This window comes from Alosa sapidissima, chromosome 8 (genome assembly GCF_018492685.1).
Source record: "Alosa sapidissima isolate fAloSap1 chromosome 8, fAloSap1.pri, whole genome shotgun sequence".
Taxonomy (NCBI): Eukaryota; Metazoa; Chordata; class Actinopteri; order Clupeiformes; family Clupeidae; genus Alosa; species Alosa sapidissima.
Window position 1 is genome coordinate 3,059,533 of NC_055964.1, and position 22,861 is coordinate 3,082,393.

The 22,861-nt window shown below is 41.7% G+C and overlaps 1 protein-coding gene across 4 annotated transcripts in view; it reads right to left on the reverse strand.

Annotated features, from left to right (window-relative positions):
* Positions 1-13,939: 13,939 nt before the first annotated feature.
* The window catches only part of tctn2 (tectonic family member 2), a 63,755-nt gene continuing 54,833 nt past the window's right edge, over positions 13,940-22,861 (reverse strand). For 3 of the 4 annotated variants that reach the window (XM_042101893.1, XM_042101890.1, XM_042101889.1), the window contains exon 15: positions 13,940-14,608. In XM_042101893.1, coding sequence (XP_041957827.1) covers positions 14,487-14,608 — 122 coding nt within the window. In that variant the 3' untranslated portion in view covers positions 13,940-14,486. Of the gene's footprint in view, positions 14,609-19,248; positions 19,584-22,861 lie in introns of those variants that run through there. The other variant, XM_042101892.1, reaches the window with a different exon arrangement.

A 22,861-nucleotide genomic window follows, 5' to 3' on the forward strand; every position in this document is an offset into this window, starting at 1 on the left:
TACGCTCAATCATAGTCAGAATTTTGTTAAAAACCGACAAAAGGTCAAAGTCTGGTAAATTGTGATATAAATACTGTAACTCTAAGGCCTAGGCCTGCTCATTAAAATCAATAGACAATATTGTGGCCAAAACTGGTACTGCAATCACTTTCAAACTACTGTAGAGGGATGTATCCCCTTCCCCTCCCCTCTGACTGGCAGAGCTGGCAACACGGATGCCGAAACACTACTGACTTTGTGATTAGTAGATAGGTGGAGGGTGGCGCATCAGGCCAAAACACAACATGACAACATCAATATCAGTTGAGGGCTGCAACTCAACTTTTTAAATGACAATATCTTGGCCAGACTACTGTTGTCAGTGATATAAGTATTTGAAATAACATGATTTCTTAATGTCTAGTGACATATCAGGGCCATTTATGATTAACTGAAATACATTTTTTACATACAGTTCCTTTAATAAAGACATGTTAAGATGGTGGCCTACTGACCATTTTGGTGCCCTAAGTGAGTGGTTTTGAGTGAGTGACATTTAAATGATAACTCAAAAACCTAAAGTAAAATAAAAGGTATATTATTTACAGACCATTACTGTGTGTTTTTAAACATTCATGCTGTTTTCTTCTAAACGGTGCACTGTCACTTTAAGAGCATTGATCTTTACGTTCTCATAATGCCTTTTTGCCAGCTCTTGTTTATGTAGCAGGTAGACCTTCTCTGCCTGCTATTTCCCCATAGCACCTGCAAGTACTAATGAAGGGGGCAGGGCATAGGCATTTGATCAATCTGGCACCAGTGGAGTGCTACTTAAGAGGGGCAGCAGCCAGTAGCAATGTAGACTCCACTGGTGTAGCCCCTGTCTGCTACCGTCAGGTATGCTGTCTCCCCATAAACATTTGTGGTTTTATGTTATGTATATTGTGGTGTGTTCTTTGTTTAATCTTCTGTGTTCTGTTCTTTTAGGCAGCCCAGTCATGCTGATGGGCAACATGGGTCGTGCTGCTGTCTTGTCTTGGTTTTGCTTTGGTTATTTTATGTTTGGTTTTTGTGTTGCCTGTCTTGTCCTTCTGTTTGTAACTTTTATGTTTATTTAGTAGGGAGGTGGCTCTGAGGGGGGCTACTCTGAGCATACGTGTGGTGTGGTTTTGTGTATTGCTTATCGCTTTGCGGTGTGCCTTTGCTGTGTAATAGGTGAGCTTTTCTTTGCTTGCACGTAAAATATTTGTGTGGACGTCCATAGTTGCCACCCTCAGATCCCCACTACCCCACCCGTTTGTGTATTAATAAATCCTTTGTTTTCCTGGAATCATGTCTCCATGGTGTAATTACGAACCTGAAAGAGCTGTCTCGGTTTAGAGGTACGATCTCTTAAAGATTCCCTGATGCACTAGGCCTCAGGGTGGCGTAGTCAGGCTACTGTGATTGGCCCCTTGGCCCTTCCAAAGTATTACCCTGTTACATTCACAAGCCTTGTTTGTTGAGTTACATTGATAGCACAATATTAACAATAATATGCACAATGTTAAGTTGTTTTAAGCAGCCTTCATTGCTTTGGAAAGTATGCAATAACATGTTGCTTCACATTTCGTTTTGCAAATAAAAGTGAATTATGAGCCTGGTATCCACCTAGCTATCTGAATAGATTATTTTTTTTTGTCAACTCTGCATATCATGTGCTTCATGTAAATGCTTGGAAAACGAATTATTGAAGACCCACCAATTCCATTCTAGCACTACGTGGTGGAGATTGAGAGAACCCAAAAAGTATCAAACTTGCATGTACCATGGTGTTAGTGCATTGTGACATTGTAAACGCTATTGATGAAGAGTGAAATGCAGTTTGCAGTAAAGCTACAATTCATTGGTTACAGTACATGTGGGTGCCCCCTCTGTCCCTACGCAAAGTGCGTGGTGGGAGCGGTGGCACTGCCAGGCTACACAATCTTTTTTTATGCATTTCTATCCCTTTATTCTCTTTAAGTTCAATTGTGAATTCAAGTTCACAGCTCAAAGCTGACATGCACTAGAAGTTTGTTTAATCAAGAATCAAAAAGATTAGCGTGGCACTACTTTAGATGTTTCATTAAATGACTTGTGCTATTTCTCGAGGCATAGTGAGATCTTTCAGTTTCGCACAAAGTGCACTAACTATTATGTTCTTCATATCCTTGTCTCTGAGCGTAGGTTTATGTCCATCCCGCAAACAGAGTCCGCTGCAGCCACAGTCATCTTCAACCAGTATCAGGAGATAACGTTCTATTTTGCGCGGAGTTTTTCTCCTCTGTTGTTTTTGCGGTGGTATTTGCGAATATGTATCAAAACAAAACACCGCTTAGTTTTTGGTTAAAATGCATTGTAACGTGTGTTACTGAAGTTTGTACAGAGTAAAATATTACCCCATTTTTTTTGTAATGCCTTACATTACCGCGTTACCGCAAACAGCAATATATTACAGTAATTACATTACTTTTGTAACGCATTACTCCCAACACTGGTTATTGTAGATAACTTCAAATCAGCGCAATTTACCCTTATATGCTGGTAACGTTACATGATCCCTGTGAAAATTAAACCGGATCTGATTATTTGTGGTAATCTAGCTCTATTTAGGGCCCGTCCCATTTCTCCCCCCTTAAAACTTCCACTTGATTGCCCTCAACATTAAAGTCCCCTCAAGAGAAGTGGGGGTGAAGATCTTTCCCTATGAATTGGGACACCACTATATGCAAATTGACCGATCCCAAGCCCCACCTCCCATTGTCAGTCCCATAGTTACTGTTGCTAAGTCGGACAAGTTTGCAGGAAAGTGTGCGAGAACGCGTGTTCAACATGGGGACGCAGCACCCCCATTTAGCCGAGTGCAACAGTGTATGCTGGATTTCTGGGCGTCAAGTAATATTGATATATTCAAAAAACAGAGGCAAGAAAGGCTTTCAGTATGCGGAAGGACACATTCACAATGTCCGCTGTTATCAACAAGGTGGAACACCACAAATCGAGGACAAACCAATCCGGTGTTACGGATCTTAATGAGATATGCATGTTAACTGGGGATAAACAATTAGCACGTTATCACAAGCAGGTAGTTTACCTTATTTGCTGCAGATGTGACTCTGATTCAATAAACAGGTCTGTGCAAACATATGGTGTTGACGTGCCATAACAAAATCTAACCATATTTCGAGGATTAATTGAAGACGGGACCAAGTGCTGCAGATCCAAGTTCCCACGCAACTTTGGAGAGTGGCTAGCCTAGGCAGCTCATGTTGGGGAGGTGGAGAGATCGCTTCGGTAGGCCGATAGCCTACTTATTATTTTGAATGGCTGCTTTAGAAGGAAGAGTTCAAATAAACATGATACAAGTGTATTGAAAAGAAACCACTAGATCTATCTGAGATTAAACCTACCACGCACGACATATCTGCATGGCAGGCAGACGCTATCAAGAGTAATTGCAGACGTGATTAGTCTTGCATAAGACTTCATCAGTGCCCGCTTAGGCTAAATGTGGGCAATGTAGTAGGCCTTTGGCGATTTCGAGACTGCATAGCCTATACAGCAAAGCATAGTTTTGAATCGGCACATGATTTGATCTTTAGAAGACATTGGCTATCTCTCGTTCATCCATCAATAATGCATCGCAGTAGAATATTGCGTTTGTTGAAAAAATGATCGTTAGCTTATTTCTTTGAACAGTCTTCTATCCCAAGTTAAACATGGCAAGGTAGCCTGTGCCTAAAAGCTGAAAGTATTCTTGTTGTGTGTAAGGCGATACGTGATTGAGTATGAGTATGAGTGTGCGAGTTCAGTTCCTGCAAGGTAGGTATAATTAGGCTTATATTGTCGTTTTAACAGTGGAAACCAGGTTTAGTTATGTTTTTGTGTGTAGTTATGAACACAAATAAAGGGAACATTTTCGTACACACTCAGATTTCTTTACTGAAAAGTAGCAGCCTATCCAAAGTTATGCAAACTTAGGCCTGTGTGTGGTAGCGTTTCACAAGGTCAGGATATCGGATGTCACTTCTACAAGTACCCCAGGCATATATTTGAACCTTTTTGAGTTCTTTAGTTATTTAGTTACTTAGTCTACTTGCAAAAGAAGCATTATAGCATTTGCATAACCGGCGTATTGTCATACAGAATGGACACTAGAAAATTGACCGAGGTTGACCGAGGTCCTCCGAAGTCCTCATTGTGACATAGTAAAAAGGGGCGGGGCTTGGGATCGGTCAATTAGCGTAGCGAACGTGCTCACATACGTCACACGCAGCGCCGACGTGTCTACCGGTAGTAGCCTGCTACTATTTTCATTCAGGAACATGCCGGTTCCAGCGGTCATTGTTGTGTGGGCTGTGCTGGTTTATCTACGTCTGGTTAATCAACAAAGATATTTGTGTTCATGTGAACACCGGAACACATCCTAAATATTGACGAAACTACCCAGATGAGATATCGTCAGATAGCTTTGTGAGATATTTTCTATCATTAGTGTTCAAAACTCAACAGTCCATTGGATGTGCATCAAACTAGCATATTCCAACATATTTCGAAATTTTAATATGCTCATTTGCGAAAATATATGAAAATTCATATCCTGGGTAATTTCATCTCCCACTTTTATAAGCCTGCATCGGTCCTGGCTATATTTTGAGGGTTGATTTTAAGGGGAAAATAGCACTTACCCTTGCTCCCTAAAGTAATGGGACACCCTACCCCTACACGTGCAAAAACGAGGGTTAGGGCAAAAATCTAGGGGTAGGGGAGGTATTGGGACGGGCCCTTATTACCCGCCACAGTGGCTGTCCAGATAGCAAGAGGCTGGCAGACCACTGTCGGCCCATGGGGGCAGATCTGGCGGTCTGCTGGCGTTTTGCTCATCGGTTATCTGGCGGTCTGCTGGCGGGTTGTCGACAAATGCCCCAATATGCAGGATTATGTTTCTACACCAAGGGGTTTGTAAGCCTTTTATTGCCAGTATGCATTTTGGGTAACCAAAAGTTATGGGGAGTCTCCATAGGGCATTGAGTAAAACGCATGGACATACCTTTACAAATAATTCTGTAAACCACTCATCTTTTCTTCTATATCGATTTATTTTAACACACAGCTTCACAAGAGTTGGTGCTAAGGCTCAGCTGTGTTTCTCAAGTGACTTAGAGGGCTGAAATGTGGTCAGTTCATAGATGTTTGTAACCGGGTAGAAAGAAAAAATATTCTAGCCTCTGTACTTCACACCATTATTCTGATTGTTTCCTAATACACTACAGTGTCTCAGTTTTCTAAAGAGGTCAAGCATTTGATGGTAGGCCAAAATAGGTGGAAACCGTGCCCTTTAAAGTAGGCACAGTGTGATTTTGGAAGAAAAAGCCTAGAAATGGCCTTTCACTAGTTCACATTCCGTAATTTGCAAACAGATATAATAGCATAATAGAAAAGCATGTTTGGCGAAGTCTCTGGCCAGGGTCCTGAAGTGATTTGCGGGATCGTGCAGGAGTCGTGCAGGATTCCGCAATACACCCCCTTATTCTTGAACTATGGAAGACAGGAGGCGTAAAGGGAGGTGGTGGGTTGCAAGCGGAGTGGTGCCGATGCTGCAATTTCGTCAGATAGAGGCCGACTGCGAATAAATAACCTGTGTGATTGAAGGAGGTGTGGCAAACTCTGTCATGCTGCTCCCGAACTTCTGTTTGTAAACACCATTTCACTAGTTCACATTCCGTAATTTGCAAACAGATATAATAGCATAATAGAAAAGCATGTTTGGCGAAGTCTCTGGGCAGGGTCCTGAAGTGATTTGTGGGATTGTGCAGGAGTCAACTGCGCAGGCAGGAGTCTTGCAGGATTCCGCAATACACCCCAAAAAATGCGTTAAAGATGAGGGACCCTATAGCCAGGACCACGCGAACAAATGACATTCTACTATTTTGCGCGGACGGGAGAGCGCGAGGTGCGCTAATTCCCACAGATCAAAGAGACTTGATCTGACATAAGAGTGATAGGCATCGGAGGACCACGGGCCGAGAGTTTTGAGCGCTTGATCGGACAGGCCGTTATGTGCCGCGTTGGTGGCTGCACCAAAAAATAATGAGTAACGGCCTGCTGGGATTCCAATCTGCATTAGAACAGCGTTGAGCTGCGTTTGAAATCAGAAGCAAGTAACGGAGCGTCCGTAGTCTGGAGGGGGGATCTTTCCATGCGATGGAAACAATAATTAGCCAAATTGTATAGGGCTGCAGGAGAGAAGTTCAACATCTAATGCACCCCAATGTTTACTAGGCTAGTAAGGCCTACGCAATTAAAATAGGCTGCTGTAGCTAACTGTGGTAGCTATAATGGCAAGAGAAGTGATGAGCAGCAACACATTATTACAGAGGATTCCGAGGAACAGAGCAGAGCTACACGCAGGTAGCTCTGCTCTGTGTCATATTAAAGCCCTTCAGCTAGGGAAGGGCTTTAATATGACACTCAATGAACACAGACGAAAGCGAAAAAACTCCGACATTTAAAGGGCCAACGCCGGCATTGAGTTAAATTGATGCTCCCTTAAATACATTTTGTGATCATCACCACATAGATTATATTGTATTACTATTTTATGTAGACATGGTCTCAGATGAGATGCCGATACAGTAGCCTATAAGGTGGTGGCACCAATCCAGGGAAAGAGGGGTGAGGGGGAATCAGGGATGCGGTCCCTGGCTGGGAAAAAATGCGGGCTGGAACGCGGTTCGCGCCGACGGGAGATGATTGGGAAAGGGGAAAAAAGTAGCGACGTGGTCGCTACGGGGGAAGGGGGAGGAGGTTGCGCAGCACCCTAGGTAGGCAGAGAAAAGTGGGGAGGGTTGATTAGCTGGAAAGAGAAAGAGGCCGTAGTAGGGGAAGGCAAGGTAGAGGGCTGCACGCGGGCTGCCATAACTTGCGGAGTTGAAAAACGTGTTGCATGAACAGAGAGGGAGACGCCGGAGGAACGGAGCTCCGCGCTGCGGCGCTGGTGCTGGGTTGATCGGCTATAGTAGGAGAGGAAAGTGAACTGATTGTTGGAGAAGGCGACGAAGGTCTGCTTTCCTTGCGAAACGAGGGCAATCAATCCATCCAACTCTGCTCTAATCAAAGATATGGTCCGCGGAGTAGCTCTCCTTCTTGCAAGCGGAGTGGTGCCGATGCTGCTACTTCGGCAGATAGAGGCCGACTGCGAATAAATAACCTGTCTGATTGAAGGAGGCGTGGCAATCTCCGTCATGCTCCTCCCGAACTTCTGTTTGTATAAGTCTGGTAGTTACTTCAGGAAGTAAAAGTCCTACCATGTATTGATTCTACTTGTGCACTACACTATTTAGCTAATCTACCTGACTGAGGAGGAGTTGTGGTAACTAGAATCTGTTGGTTTAATAAATGGTTGGAACAAATATTTGGTAGGACTTTAACTCTGTTGGTGCGCATAGGGGAGAAAACAGGCAACTCTGGGCATTCTTTCTAGAAATGAACGACTCCCCTGAATCATCTTCTTCCCTTCTGTGGGAAACAGGAAAAACAGTACTCAAAGGAAGAATCATCTCATATTCAGTATACAAAAAAAGAAGTAAAAAGAACAGGAAGTAGAACTCAACAATAAAATTAAACAGTTAGAAGAAACCAATGCAAGCAACCCAACTGAAGAAACACAGGCAAAACTTAGGAAACATAAATTCAAACTCAATGAAATACTCAATAAACACACTCAATTTATGATTCACCGTCTAAGGCAGGAAAACTTCCACCATACAGGGATTAAAGTGAAAAAAAATCATTTGACTGAACTTTTTTCAGGCCATAAGTCATACGTTGTTCATATCTACCTATAGAGATAGCACCCCTTTTGCGGTCGCGACCTATTGGTTTTTAATGTACAAAAAGACGCAAACAGCAAAGTAAAGGGAGTATTCGCCTTATTCACACGGCGGCCATTGTTTAAACCAAAACGAGGCTACAGGGTACACTTACTATAAAATTAATGCCACCTACAGGTGAATGCATAGAACATAACAATCCTATGGTTTGTGTACCCTGTAGCCTCGTTTTAGCCGCCAATGGCCACCATGTGAATAAGGCGAATTGAGAGTGTTCTTGATTGAGATTGAGTTTTCCTGATGAACAAAAATATATTTTAGTACCATCCCTGACCATTGCTGATTAGCCATTGCTGTTCTTTTCTACTGCAGCAATATTGTAGAAAGGCTTTAACACACTCTTATTTAATTACTTCAGGCCAAAAGTGTTTAAAGGGGAGATTTTTTTCTTGTTAATATGCAATTCTACACCAAGTAAAATCTATAAAATCAAGTTTGCAAGACTTCCGATTTCCTCATCAAAGTAACGAATCAGAACATTCTAGATATTGTTCATATTTCCATTTGTTGCCTCATCCGCATTTAATGAAAACATGGTAATTTTGAGTTTTACAGACAACTCAGTTTTCCAATGAGCAGCAATACTGTGTGTGCTCATGCAGGAGGTCTGCGCATTTGATAACGACAATCTGGAGACGGTGCTTTTGTCTTCAGCAACAGATTGTATAAGGTTGACAAAACGGTTGCGATATGGTGAGGGACAGGTCGTGTTGCGCTATGAAAGAACATGCGTAGCCTACTTTCTAAACGTAAAAACGGTCAGCCATAGATAAACGTAGCCTACCTCTGTCGTGGTGGCTAGTTGCACCAGGTAGGGAAGATGTCCTGAAGTGCACGAACGTTAACCTTATGGCGGTCTTCTGATTGGTGGCGTGCTAAAACGTTTTCCTATTGCATCCATAAACAATTTTCTTGCAGCGAACCGCGCAAAAGCAAACCCCCGGCGCTTTAATTTCTTTACACCATGGCTTGTTAGTTCTCCCCCGTTTCCAACAGCTGCCCATCTCCATTTATTTTTTAACTTTTGACACCTGCCTTCCTTTAGCAACAACGCATCCATGTCAGCTAGTGGCCTTGCCAAATAGACGCACACAAATCATGACGCTAATATGCGAGGTTCTGGTAGGCCTACTGGTTATGGTTTTGTGCTATAAATGAATAATATTTTATAGCAAAGTTTTAAGTTGATTATTTTAATTGTATGGTTATTTTTTGTCAACATACACTCACAACCTACTGTTGTTAAAAGTGAGGCCTAAGCAAAATAGGCTACAAGGCTGTCTGTGCGTCACAAACAGACTGACCCCCTTACTCAACAGTTCGCGATGATGACAGTGATATTATTATTATTTTTTTATGCTAACACGCTCAGTCAAAACCTTCCGTCGCAAATTGTGAAAAACATTGTTGTACATGTCATAACAGACGGGATAATAAATTGCATAGGCTACGGTTTATATTGCGTCGCTTTACACATAATGTTAGTTGCATTGATGAAAAACTGTAACAATAATAGTAGCCTACATCGGGTGGCATAGAAGGCTATCTGTTCAAGTCATAGGTGACACCCAAAATGAATGACCTCCCCTGACAAGAGTTCGCGATAGTAAGAAATTGTCTACATTGATGCACGGAAAGAACACAGCCTACGCTTCTTCTCTGAATTCGCACATAGAGCTCACAATATCATATCCAAAAAAGTTAAACGGATTGGCCAACCTCATCAGCTGTCTCTAATGTGTCACTATAATCCAACTTTTAGACCGTTATAGTCCTCCATATGTGTTCTTTGGAAAAGCAAAGGTGATAGCCCCCCCCCTATTTTTTTTCTCATCGGATCTGCATCGATCTCAAATATGACATTTCTAAAATCAAAATGACGGAAATCCGTCCTATGACGGAGAACTTTAATCCTTGCACCATAGCAATAAATCAGGTAAATACTTAGCAAATCAAATCCAACGTAACAAGGAAAAATCAACAATCCCGGTCATAAAGAACTTAGCAGGGAAGCTAATCAGCTCACCTGAAGAAATAAATCATGTTTTTTTTACCAGTTTTACAATAAACTATATTCTTCAGAAATAAACCCCAACCAGGAATTCATAGACTATTTCCCAAACAGCATCAAATTACCACAAAATTACCCAAATAAATAACCTGGAATCACCTATAACTCAACAAGAACTGTTTGATGCCCTGAAACAGATGCCTGATAATAAAGCACCAGGTCCGGATGGCTTCCCTGCTGAGTTCTACAAACAATTTTGGACCATCTTAGCTCCACTTTTCACCAGAATGATTAATGAATCAAAACAGAAAGGACGTCTTCCAACTAGTTCCACCACAGCCTTAATTTCACTGCTCCTCAAGCCCAATAAGGACCCAACATTGCCATCCAGCTACTGGCCAATCTCTCTCCTCAATGTGGACAATAAGATAATCGCAAAAATGCTATAGCACACAGATTAGCAGAGGTCACCCCATCCATTATCCACCCAGACCAAACAGGCTTCATTAAAGGCAGAATTTCATCCACCAACACCCGCAGACTGTTTAACATAATGTATCACTCCACAAATTTTCAAGATAATACCATCATAGCAACTCTGGACGCAGAAAAAGCATTTGATGAACTGGAATTTCCTGTTTTCCACTTTAGGGAGGTTTGGCTTCGGGGAGTCGTTCATTAACTGGATTAAACTGCTATACACCTCTCCTTCAGCCACAGTAATCACTAATGGACTAACATCACAAAGTTTCACTCTTCACCGGGGAACTAGACAAGGGTGCCCACTCTCCCCCTCCCTATTTACAATCTTCATTGAACCCCTAGCAGCTGCCATCCGTCAGAACCCCCTCATCAAGGGTGTCCAGACTCCATATATGCACCATAAAATCAGCCTTTATGCCGACGACATTCTTCTCTTTCTTCAAGACCCCACAACATCAGTAAAAGAAACCATCAAACTCATTGACACATTCTCCAAAATTTCTGAATACTCAATCAATTGGAATAAATCTGCAATTTTCCCATTACATCCCAACAGCTGGGATGTGACAGCCAACTCTTCACCTATCCCACTCACCTATCTTCACCTATCCCACTAACTATATCACTTACTTAGGGATAAAAGTCTCCCCCAGGCTGTCAGACTTATTTAGCCTAAATTATTCCCCTCTCACTTCAATACTGTAGATGATGACCTTCAACGCTGGAAGAACCTCCCATTATCCATCATGGACAGAATCTCAGTAATCAAAATGACAATACTGCCCAAAATAAACTATTTACTCTCTATGATTTCAACCCAGCCCACCCCACTCTGGTTTAAGTCTCTTGATTCATTAATCACTAAATTCTACTGGAAAGATAAGACCCCAAGGATCAAACTCACCACTCTCCAAAAACCAAAAGCACTGGGAGGACTAGAGGCCCCACACTTCCAGCCCTGGCCAACCAGCTCCACTTCATCTACAAATGGCTACACCCCACCCCCTCAGACAACACCTGGTTAGACCTAGAACAAACAATCTGTAAAGAAATTAAAATCTCAGATCTCCCTTTCTGCAGTCAGTCAATCAAAAAACATCCATCCAAAGCCCCAACAATTTCACCTACTCTGACAGCCTGGTGGAGATTCTACCACATCACTGATTCACCTATAGCACCATCAATTCGCACCCTGATTTGTAATAACCCAGATTTCACTGTCAATAAAAAAACACTTAACTTTCACACATGGATGGGAAAGGGCATCACTCACTTTCAGCACATTCTTCAAGACAATAATCTGGCCTCATTTTCCTGTTTCGTCCAGAAGCACGGCATCGAGAGTAAACACTTCTTACAATAACTGCAAATTAAATCATCTATCCTAGGAAAAATTAACATCCAGACAGCTAACCTTGACATTCCCCCACCAATCTCAGAGCTGCTTAATATTCCCTCTCCCAAAAAAATACTCTCCCAAATTTACAAAATTATATCTCGTTCAGAAAAAACAATTGGCCTGCCATATCACAAATGGGAATCAGACTTATCAATTACTCCCGGTGCCGACTTCTGGACCAAAATGTGCAAAAACATCTACCTCATGACAAATAATAGTAATCTACAACTAATACAATACAAGGTTCTTCACAGATTTCACTTCACTGCACATAAATTGGCTAAAATGGGGTTTGGTTCGGATCTATGCTCTCACTGCACACAAAATAACCCAGACACATACATTCATGCACTGGGCAGGGGATGGTAGCTGGAACTATTATTGTTATTATTATTATTATTATTATTATTAGTAGTAGTAGTAATATAAATAGCATCCACTTCTTCCCCTCCCCCTTTTATTTACATTCTCTGATAACTTTACTAATTTCACTCTTTTTCTCTGCCTCTCTCATCGTTATTCTGCCGGGGCCCCATTGGATGGCTTGGGAGACTCGGTCCTGGCGGGTCGCTGTGTGGATTTGGCATTGGTTGGGTCCTGTGGGTTATCTATTGGCCCTGGGCCCCCGTTGTGCACCCTCCTCATACGCTCATGCACACGCCTTGTCCTGGAAGCACACAGCACGCTTTACTCTCTTTTAATTGCACTACATGTTAGGTGACATTAATCAAACATAAACAAAAACTACAAAACAGGCTAGGGTAAGAGTGGAGTGCAGGTAGATGCCTCATCAGGTGTCTATCTGCATGCCTCACTTATTTTAATGCACACATTACAGAGGAGGCATACATCTTACACAGGGTAAGTGTGGTGTGCATGGGAAAATCCTGACAGATATTCACCATGCATGCCCACTTCTTTTAATGCTACACACTAGATAGAGCCCTCAACCTAGCCATTCACATACATATTTAGGTCAAGAGTGGCGTGTTGGGTGGAGGTCTGGGGGCGAGGTGTGGTTGGTCGTGGTAGTGGGGGATGTGTGATATGCTGGGGGCCTGGGTGGCACGCAGGTCCTCCCCTCTGTCAGCTCGTCGCCGCATAACTGCGGGGGCTGGGTGAAACTGTGGCCATTAATGGGTGCCCAGGTTGGCAATCAGTTATTCTTATTATTACACTCATCTTTAACAGAATAATTACAACTCCTCTCCTCTGAAACCCTCCCTCTCTGTGTTCCAGCTTCTCTCCTCCTGGCCCAACAGCAAGCCAGCCTTACACATATGCACACACATACATCCTCACACACTCACTACCCCTCACCCCCATCCCAACACCACCTTATTCACACTCTCAGAGCTACCATCCGCACCCCCCCCCATCCCCCCTTCTTTTCATTCCGGTCATCAATTTCATCCCTGATAATCATATCTGTAATCATCCTGGACGCAAATCATCCTTAGCCTTTCTGTTATTAATGTTATGTTGTGTTAAGAAGCCAAGTCAATGTGATGTCTTGTTAAGTTACAGTATGTGTTTGTGTAATGTACATCTGTTTGTCTTATGTAGTATTCTTGTGCATGTCGTAGTGTTGCATTTTCTGTAATGTCAATGGTGTTTGCAATAAAAAAAAGAAAAAAAAAGAAAACAGGCAACTCAAAAGTGTGTAGGCCTAACTGATAGTATGTAAAAAAAAATGGAATGAGAAAGCACATCCCATAGTGATTGGTATTGCACACTAGCTCTAAAGTTACAGGATATATATATAATATATATATATATATATATAAATTATATTTCTTTTTACTTGAATACATTTCATACACAGCATGTCTTTCTTATACTAGATAACTTCTACGTTTTCTAGTTCTGATACATTGCTGTCAAGCAAGTGCAAAAATACTATAGAAATGGCCCAGCAGACTAAAGACAGTTCTGTGAAGACCTAAAATAAACTTTGGTGTTGTAAAATTAACACATGAAGGGTTGTGATTTATTTGGGGAAAAAAGTAACAAATGTATTCAAATAAATTGTGCACTGACCATGATTTTGCCTCAATGTCTTTCATAGGCTGGAGTCATAAGCTCAATTCTACAGCTACAGTGTTAGCACAGAGGTAAAGAACAGGAGGGTAATAGACATAAATAAAGCAGTGATTTTCTTTGGTCTGAATAAAGAAGGGGAGTTTATTTTTGAGGTTGAGAACAATTTTCAGATTTTAGGTTTTATAAAAGATTGGTATTTATTGACACCTTTATGCAATTGCATTCCACTATCTGTTAAAATATCACCATCTGAGGGGAATTTACTGCACGTCTCTGTGCTGCAAAGAACTTTATTGTACAAGTTTCTGTATTCTCTCTAAAATGAATGGGAAAACAATTCTGGACATCCTACTGCTTCTATTCCTGAAATCATATCTCAGTTTCTGCACAGAAACCCCTTGTTCAGTTCTACCCAAAAATATGAAAGACACACACACACAGACACACACACAAAATTCATCCTCTTACATTATTGGCACTTACATACATAATAATATCTACATTTATTTACATAAACAGAGAAAAAAACATAGTATTTTCCAAAATCAAACGGGAAAAGTCAGTTCAGTTCATTGATAACATGGTTCAAAACATAGCAGAAGTATTAATGGGGTCCTCTATTAGATTTTCTATTGTGTACATATCTGCTACCGATAGTTTAAAGTTCAGTATTGCTCAATGCCTGCCTGATCTGTGTCCATGGAGATCCCAGCAGAGAAGCGATAATGAAGAGGAATATTAAATAGATGGCCTTAACCAAGGCCTGTGAGGAAGGCTCACCTGAAAAAAGATGGAAGTAAATGGTCATTCAGAAACCCAAAATTGTCATTCAGTGCAACAAAATTCACCCGTTGTGTCCTACTTGTACCATCCGTCGTCGCACTGAATGAGAATGACAACTTTTAATATTTTAGTCTAAATGTAAATGAAACACATGTAAGAAGCACATTATTTTCTTTTATGCTTACTTGTTACTTGCTTTTTTATCATCTATAAAGATTTTGATTCATCTGTCGATCATGTGTAATGATTCTTTTTTTTAAAATCTAATGAAGGAAGGTAACATGAAAAAACATGTTCTGTCACTACCAACAGTTTTTTCTATGGTTACAATGGATTTAGTTAGTGATATTCAATTTCTTTAAATACACATTATACTTAATTATTTGTATGATCATCGAAAAATATGGGTGCAAATATTTTAAATGATTTCATTATAAAACTTAGGAGAATTAATCAATATGCTAGTTTCTCTTAAATATGCATGAAGAATCATAACTGGTTTATAGAAAATGTTTATAAATTCCTTTTTGAAAAAATCCGCTTTTTAATTTAGAGGCCGGAGCATCCGCTCTGATCCGCTCCAATTTCGCTCTGATACTGCTCACACCACGGGTCTGAGGCATGCATGCCCAAATCCACTGATAATTCATGTCTTCCTAATAAAACCAAGACCGTTAAATTTCAAAGATTGGCCATTGTAAGTTTGTTGATGGGGATGGAGTTCGTTAAATATTTTAGAAAGGAAACTGATAGTCATACAAGTGTAGGCCTACTATTTCTACACAACAACTAAATACTAATAATGTAGAGCAAGAACAACCATGTGATGACACTGTTTCAGTGAGTAAAGATTAATTTTGGAATGTAAGAAGACACATTTTGCGGAAACATTAGAGTGTGCTATGGAGAGCAAAGAAAAAAACGTGAGCAATTTGAATATGCTACCTTCCTATCAAGTAGAAGGCTAAAGTAAAACGTGCATGCTAAGCCTGTATTCTTTAGGCAATTAATCACATTGATCCCTTTAGTTTTAGGCTTATGAGCAGGCTTGGAATTTCACCATTCTGGGGGCAAGGCCACTTGGCCTTCAGTTGGGCATATTTGGTGGGGGGCACAAAGGCCACATGTCAGGGCAACAAGGCCAAAGTTAACTATACAGTAGTAGCATATAAAAATGATCAAAGTTGTATTTAGCCTATTCACTGCAGTAGACCTGCATCACTGTATGAAACATTACAAAACATGAAACATGACATATTACATAGAACTGTAAATCATCTGATCATCTAATAATTACAGATATTTAGGCTATATATAACATTTATTTTATATTTGGCCTGCTATGAAATCATGTATTGAACAATTTAAGCACAGCTCAGCTTTAAGAAACTCAAATAGCCTAGATGCATGCTTAGCATTTTGTGATCTTTAAGGCTACTTTCACAAACTCTTAGTCAGCTGTCCTCTGGTTTACCAACATCTAGGCGATATTTGTAACATTTATTTTGTATTTGGCCCGTTATGAAATCATGTGGAACAATTTAACCACTTGGAGACATCCATGTCTAACAATTTGGAGACATCCATGCATGTCGAAATTTACTGCAAATTCAAAACTGGATTACTCTGGAACAGCTAACTGTACAGGGGACTGCTTTACACCTTTGTGTTCGGTAAGGTCTGCTATTTATTCTGATATATGGTGTGTCATGTGTTAAAAGAAGGGTTCGTGAAGTATAAGAGATGAATGGGTAGGGAGATCATGGACGCAAAACCTTCAGTAGAATGTATGATTAAATTGAATTATATTATTTACTTTTCTCGCGAACCGTTCAACTCAGCAATTATCGGCTAACATCGTTTAAAAGCTGAGAAAAAGCTCTTTCATGTGATACTTGTGATGTCTGTGTGATGATGAGTAGGCTACTTCGCAAGTAGTTCAACTGAGAAGAATGGGTGAATTTGGACGCACTTTCTTTCTTGCGCTGTCACTTTCTCCACTGCTTAAAAGACTAAATTCATTTGCGCTGTGAATGCTAAGATTATTTTGACAGGCCACAGGCTAAATAAAAATCGCTATTAGTAGGACGCAAAGCAGAATATTGAAAGATGGGGCACCAAGGCCACCGTGGCCTGTAAACCTCTGATTTTCAAAGGGGCATCACGGCCAACGCAAGGGGCTACGACGGCCATGGCCGTCGTGGCCGCCATGAAATTCCTACCCTGCTTATGAGTATTGACGATGGCAAGCTTGTTCGTTGTTGCACTATTGGTGTTGCACTATATTTTAAAGGGACACCAGGCAACGTTTTCGTGTTAATTACTCATCTTCGTAAGTCGGTATATTGTTAAATTACTCATTACAGGGCAAATGAAGACTCTCTCGCCCGCCCCTACTGCCTGTAGGAAGAATATCCCGCTTGCAAGTTCAGTGTATCGTACCCACCGACCGAAGCAGGATCAGTTTACATCCTGCATACAGCACAGAGGCAGGCTAACGAAACGCTAGCGATTGTTGCAAACGTGTGTATTACAGAGCCACCGAAGAAGCAGCGAAAAAACCCTTGACGGAAGATGCAAAGAAAAGGAAAAGAGCTTCAGACCGAGGGAGGGGGAGTTTCGTAGAGAAAAAGCATCAAGCTTGCCTGGTGTCCCTTTAAAATAAATGTTCTACGAGTGAAATATATTGCCATTGCTCTTAGTTCTTTGGGATTTAAGTTTTTCGTTTAATGTGACAATTTGGCTTGTAGATTATTTCTCCCTCTTTTAAATTGGAGCGAGCGTGGAGTGATTTCACTGGAGCGGGAGGATTTTGAAGTGGAGCGGGGAGCGAAATTGAGCGGAGCGACCTGACGTGAATTTGAGCGGAGGAGCGGCCGAGGAACAGCCACCTCAGCGAGGAGCGGGATATTCGCACCGCTCAGCTCTGCTCACTAGCTCTGATAGAAACTAACAAAAGCCCCAAAGTACCGAAAGGCACTGAAAATTAAAATAACTGTTTTTTTTTTGGTAGAGTTTTGCTACACTCATATGGTGAATATCACCATCAAATAATGATAAATAATCAATAATCAAAATATTCATTATATAGGCTACATTACTTTTTTTCTTCTTCAAATAATCTGTTGTTGTGTTGAGCGGGTATTAAGCACAGGGGGAAATATGGGGACCTGCCTTCGCTCATCCCTCAAGCCAGAAAATGTGCAGGCTTTTTTGTAAAGCCATCGACACAGTGATTCATTAAAGTTTCCAATGACATACGCCTCAACACAGATTCAGGTAAAACATCAGTCCTAGTGCTACTGGACCTTAGTGCAGCATTTGACACTGTTGATCACAATATTTTACTACACAGACTAGAACACTGGGTTGGATTTACAGGCATAGTTATCAGCTGGCTAAAATCATATCTACAAGAAAGGAGCTTCTTTGTTGCCATCGGAAACTGTACCTCATCACCAACGTCCTTGACCTGTGGTGTTCCCCAGGGGTCGATCTTGGGGCCACTATTATTCAACCTCTATATGCTCCCACTTGGACAAATCATTCAAAATAATTTGATTTCATATCATAGCTATGCAGATGACACACAAATTTACTTAGCTCTATCACCAAACGACTATGGTCCTCTTGAATCTATGTGTCAGTGTATAGAACAAATCAACACCTGGATGTCTCAATTTTCTTCAGCTGAACAAAGAAAAAACTGAAGTAATTATATTTGGTAAAAATGAGGAAAGACTTAGGGTTGCCACTCTCCTTGACACAAGGCAAAGGATACTTAAAAATCTTGGTGTATTAATTGACAGTGATCTAAATTTCAACAGCCACATGAAAGCGATTTTACCACCTCAAAAATATTGCCAAACTCAGAGGGCTGATGTCAAAACATGACTTAGAAAAACTCATTCATGCATTTATCTCCAGCAGGGTTGATTACTGCAATGGACTGTTCACAGGCCTTCCTAAAAAGACTATTAAACAGCTTCAGGTGATACAAAATGCAGCAGCTAGGACTCTAAAAACTAAAAGAACTGACCACATTACTCCAATTCTTAAGTGCTTGCACTGGCTTCCAGTAAGTCACAGAATTGACTTTAAAGCACTATTGCTTGTTTATAAATCAGTAAATGGAGCAGGACCTAAATACTTGTCAGACATGCTTCAACAGTGCACACCTTCTCGTCCTCTCAGGTCCCAGGTGAAAAACCTGCTAGTAAAACCTCCAGTTAGAACTAAACATGGTGAAGCAGCTTTTAGCTGCTATGCGGCTCAGCTGTGGAACCAACTTTCGGATGACATTAAGGCCCCAACTGTAGCCAGTTTTAAATCTAGACTTAAGACCAAACTGTTCTCAGATGCTTTCTGCTAACTGTGCCGAGTTACAAATTCTGAATCTGCCTTGATAATTATTCTACCTTGTCTTTTATTACTTTTTTTACTACTTTTGCCTTTGTTTTTGCTTACTAATTATTCTTTATTTTTAAATGATGTTACCTTGCGTTTTATGTTTTCTTTTTATTATGATCTTTACCTTTTAACTATTCTTTGACTATATTGCCCTTCTATGCTTTTATTTGTTATTATTGTTTGGTTTTGTTTATGTAAAGCACATTGAATGACCTCTGTGTATGAAATGTGCTATATAAATAAACTTGACTTGACTTGACAGTGAACCATCAGATAATGCTATATTAGATAAGTGCTCATATTATATTTCTTTTTCAACAAGTCAAAATAGGCCTATGGGTTGCACAAAACATGTCCCTGAAGCTGTTTGCTGTCCCTTTCAGAATAGGCTGTTTCTGGGGCCTGCTGCCTTAAATACAAATGAGCTGTTGTTGGCCACGCCCCACTCCGGAACTGATTCCATGTTTACATCAACGGGCAGCATGGTCCTAAGAGAAGCTAGGGAATAGCCAGTTGTGTCATTGACATGGTGTTGGAGGATTCTCCACCAGAAAGCCTCCGACTGTCAGTGATAAAATGCAATTTGTTATGCAGGAATGATAAAGAATGTGTGACAAACATCACTGACGGGTCTCTTTGAATTTTCATAGTAACGTTGTGGCGGTAGTGGGGTAGCGTAACGGTTGGGCGCCAGGTGGATTTATCCACCACCACTCAGACAGAGTGAAGATAAACTAAAGTTAAGAAATAATAACTAAATGGCTTTATAAAGCACCACAAACATTAAATGATTTTAACTCTAACTAAAAGACTTCAAGAAATGCAAACAGGTGTGTTCAAAAGTGGAATATATTGTTCAGGACACACATGAACACCACACAAGCAAACAAATCACAACAGCAGCAGCAGTCCATTCAGCCTATTTTTAGGTCAGGCCACTAGGAGGCGGTAGGCGGTAGCCTCGACAAAAAATGCAAAAAGGCAAGACGCAAAAAGGTCCAAAAACGAAAAGTATCTTCGGTCAAAAAAGACCTCTTCGGCCTAAGGCCACAATAAATTCAAACAGGTTAAACAGGCTATAACTAATTGGCTACTATAACATAGCCGACTGCTTCAAAGCTCCCAGTGTGGATAAACCAATAAACAAAACAACATTAAATAGCAAAATCACTTAACAAAAGAAGAGCTCTCCAAAACTAGAGCACAAACGTGATTGCTTTCAGTTTACAGTTTAGATTAGATTACAATAAAGGCAGGCCGGCGCCGGAGGAAAGGAAAATGTAGAAATAAAAATATCCCCAAAAGACAAAATAATAATCCCCAGGAAAACCCCTAAGGAAACCCTCCCCAGTAGCCTATGTAATCTATATTCAACTTAAAGTCGCGCCGCTCACGACTAAACAACAAGAGCGCTTTTAAAGAGCACAGGACAACACAGAGAAGTGGGCCAGCTGCTACAACCTCGCTACTGTCGCGTGTCTCCTGCAAACAATGGTAAAACAGTTCTAATGCAAGGAGATCACGGAGCGAATGGAGTGCACACCAAAGGACCAAACAACTCGCACAAAACTACTAGCTTACCCACGTTGCGTGACTCCTGCAAACAATGATAAGACAATTACAGCGCAAGGAGATCACGGAACGAATGGGGTAAGACAGGCCGACAGGCCAGGAACAACAACTTTGCTGCCGTGATCGCTTGCTGAACAATGATAAAACAGTTCGTTATTGCAAAGTGATCACGGAGCTCGGTTTGGACTAGACCAAACACGCACAAAACTCTGAACAACTCGGTGGAGTTATCAACCTGCCGAACAATGGAAAGACAGTTCTTTGAGGCTAGGCAATACTCACGGAGCGTCCGAGACAAGGACCAAACCAGGCCGCTCTCACAAGGCAAAACACTCTACCTGTCGTCACGTTCAGCCTACGCAGGGCAACACCAGCGAACCAAACACACAGCAGACGAAACACCGGTAGAGGAAACGAGAGAGGCGGAGACAGCGCTACCTGGGCTGTTATTTATAGACGCTGACCATCTTCCGTATGTAGCTGCCATGTTTTCATTACATTACTTTATTATAGGGGGTCAGGTTTGATCGCCACACTCTTCTCCCCTTAAAAAAGGACAAAAGTGGACCACCCATATTACAAGATATTCAATAGGTGTCTATACCTAAGAAAGAACAGAAACAAGAAAAGTTGATCTTAGGACATCCTAAATGAAACCTAGGAACTCATCAACATCAGGTTCCGAAAAGATTTTCAAAAGTTGCTCCCGTTCTCTACGGTCAACTTCAGCAGCAGTGGGGAAGCATTGCTTAAGGCGGCTCACATGGACTGTACGCAAGTCCTCCCCAGAATCTTCTCTCACCACTTGATAGTTGACAGGTCCTAACTTTGACACAACTCTATAGGGTCCAACCCATTTAGGAGCCAACTTTGCCGAGAAACCACGAGACGCTTGAGACAAGGGATAAGCTCTCATCCACACTCGCTCTTTGTTGTCGTAGGTAATTTCCCGACGAGTTTTGTCGTAATTTCTTTTCTGTTTTTCTTTTGCTTTTGCCAAGTTCTTGGCTACTAGCAACCGGAGATGTTCAAGATCTCGCGGAGCTCTGTGATGTGACTGAGGCTGTAACACCCTATCAAACGGTCCCATTACTTTACCTCTGAGCAGTAACTCAGCAGGTGAATGGCCAGTGGATTCCTGCACAGCAGTGTTGATGGCAAAACGCAGTTCTGGGAGGTGTTTATCCCATAGTTTGTGCTGATCACCCACATACGAGCTCAACATCGTCTTAAGGGTACGATTCACCCTTTCAGTGAGGTTGGTCTGCGGGTGGTAAGCAGTTGTTAGTTTTTTCACCACACCCCAGCGATCACAAAGGTCTTTAAAGACATCAGACACAAACTGCGGCCCACGATCTGATAAAATGTACTGCGGGACACCCCAACGAGTGAAAATGTCCTTAAGCAGACATTTGCTAATTGCCTCTGCAGTAGCTTGACGTAGTGGGAAGAGTTCAACCCACCTTGTGTAGTAATCTACCACTACCAGTAACTGGGTGTTCCTCAGAGAACTTTGCGGCAAAGGACCCATGAGATCAAGACCAAGCATCTGCCATGGTTCTGAAACTTCAGTCTGCTGCAAGTAACCAGCAGGTTTGACACACTCTGGCTTATGGGTCTGGCAAACACGACAGGTCTGGACATAATCTCCAACATCCTTCCACATCTTTGGCCAGTAAGCCACATCCATTACTCTTTTCAGAGTTTTATAACGACCCAAATGTCCACTCAGTGGGCTGTCATGGTAAGCTCTGAGTACAGAGTCACGCAATGGTCTGGGGACAAAGATCTGATAATGTGTACCCCGCTGAGGATGCACAGTTTTACGATAGACCTTATCTTCCACAATTGCATACTCTAAGGCACACGGACCAGTGGTGCTCTCTGCCTCAGTTACCATTCTGTATAGCCCCTGACTTTCAGGATCTTCCTGTTGTGCTTTCCACACGTCATCGTCAGTCAAAGGGAATGGAACAAGCTTGTCTAAATCTGCACTGCACACAGCCAAGGAACTCTCACCGCCAAGGCAGGTTGCACGGGAGAGCGCGTCAGGAGCAGCGTTCAATTTACCCTTCCTGTACTCTATGGTGAAACAAAACTCCTGCAGACGTAAGGCCCAACGCACCAGACGAGAGTTTGCTTTAGTGGTGTTGAACACCCAAAGAAGAGAGGAATGATCGGTCACCACTATAAACGGTTTTCCCTCTAAGTAGTGTCTCCATCTCTCTAGCGCCCACATCACAGCTAGACACTCACGCTCAGTGGTTG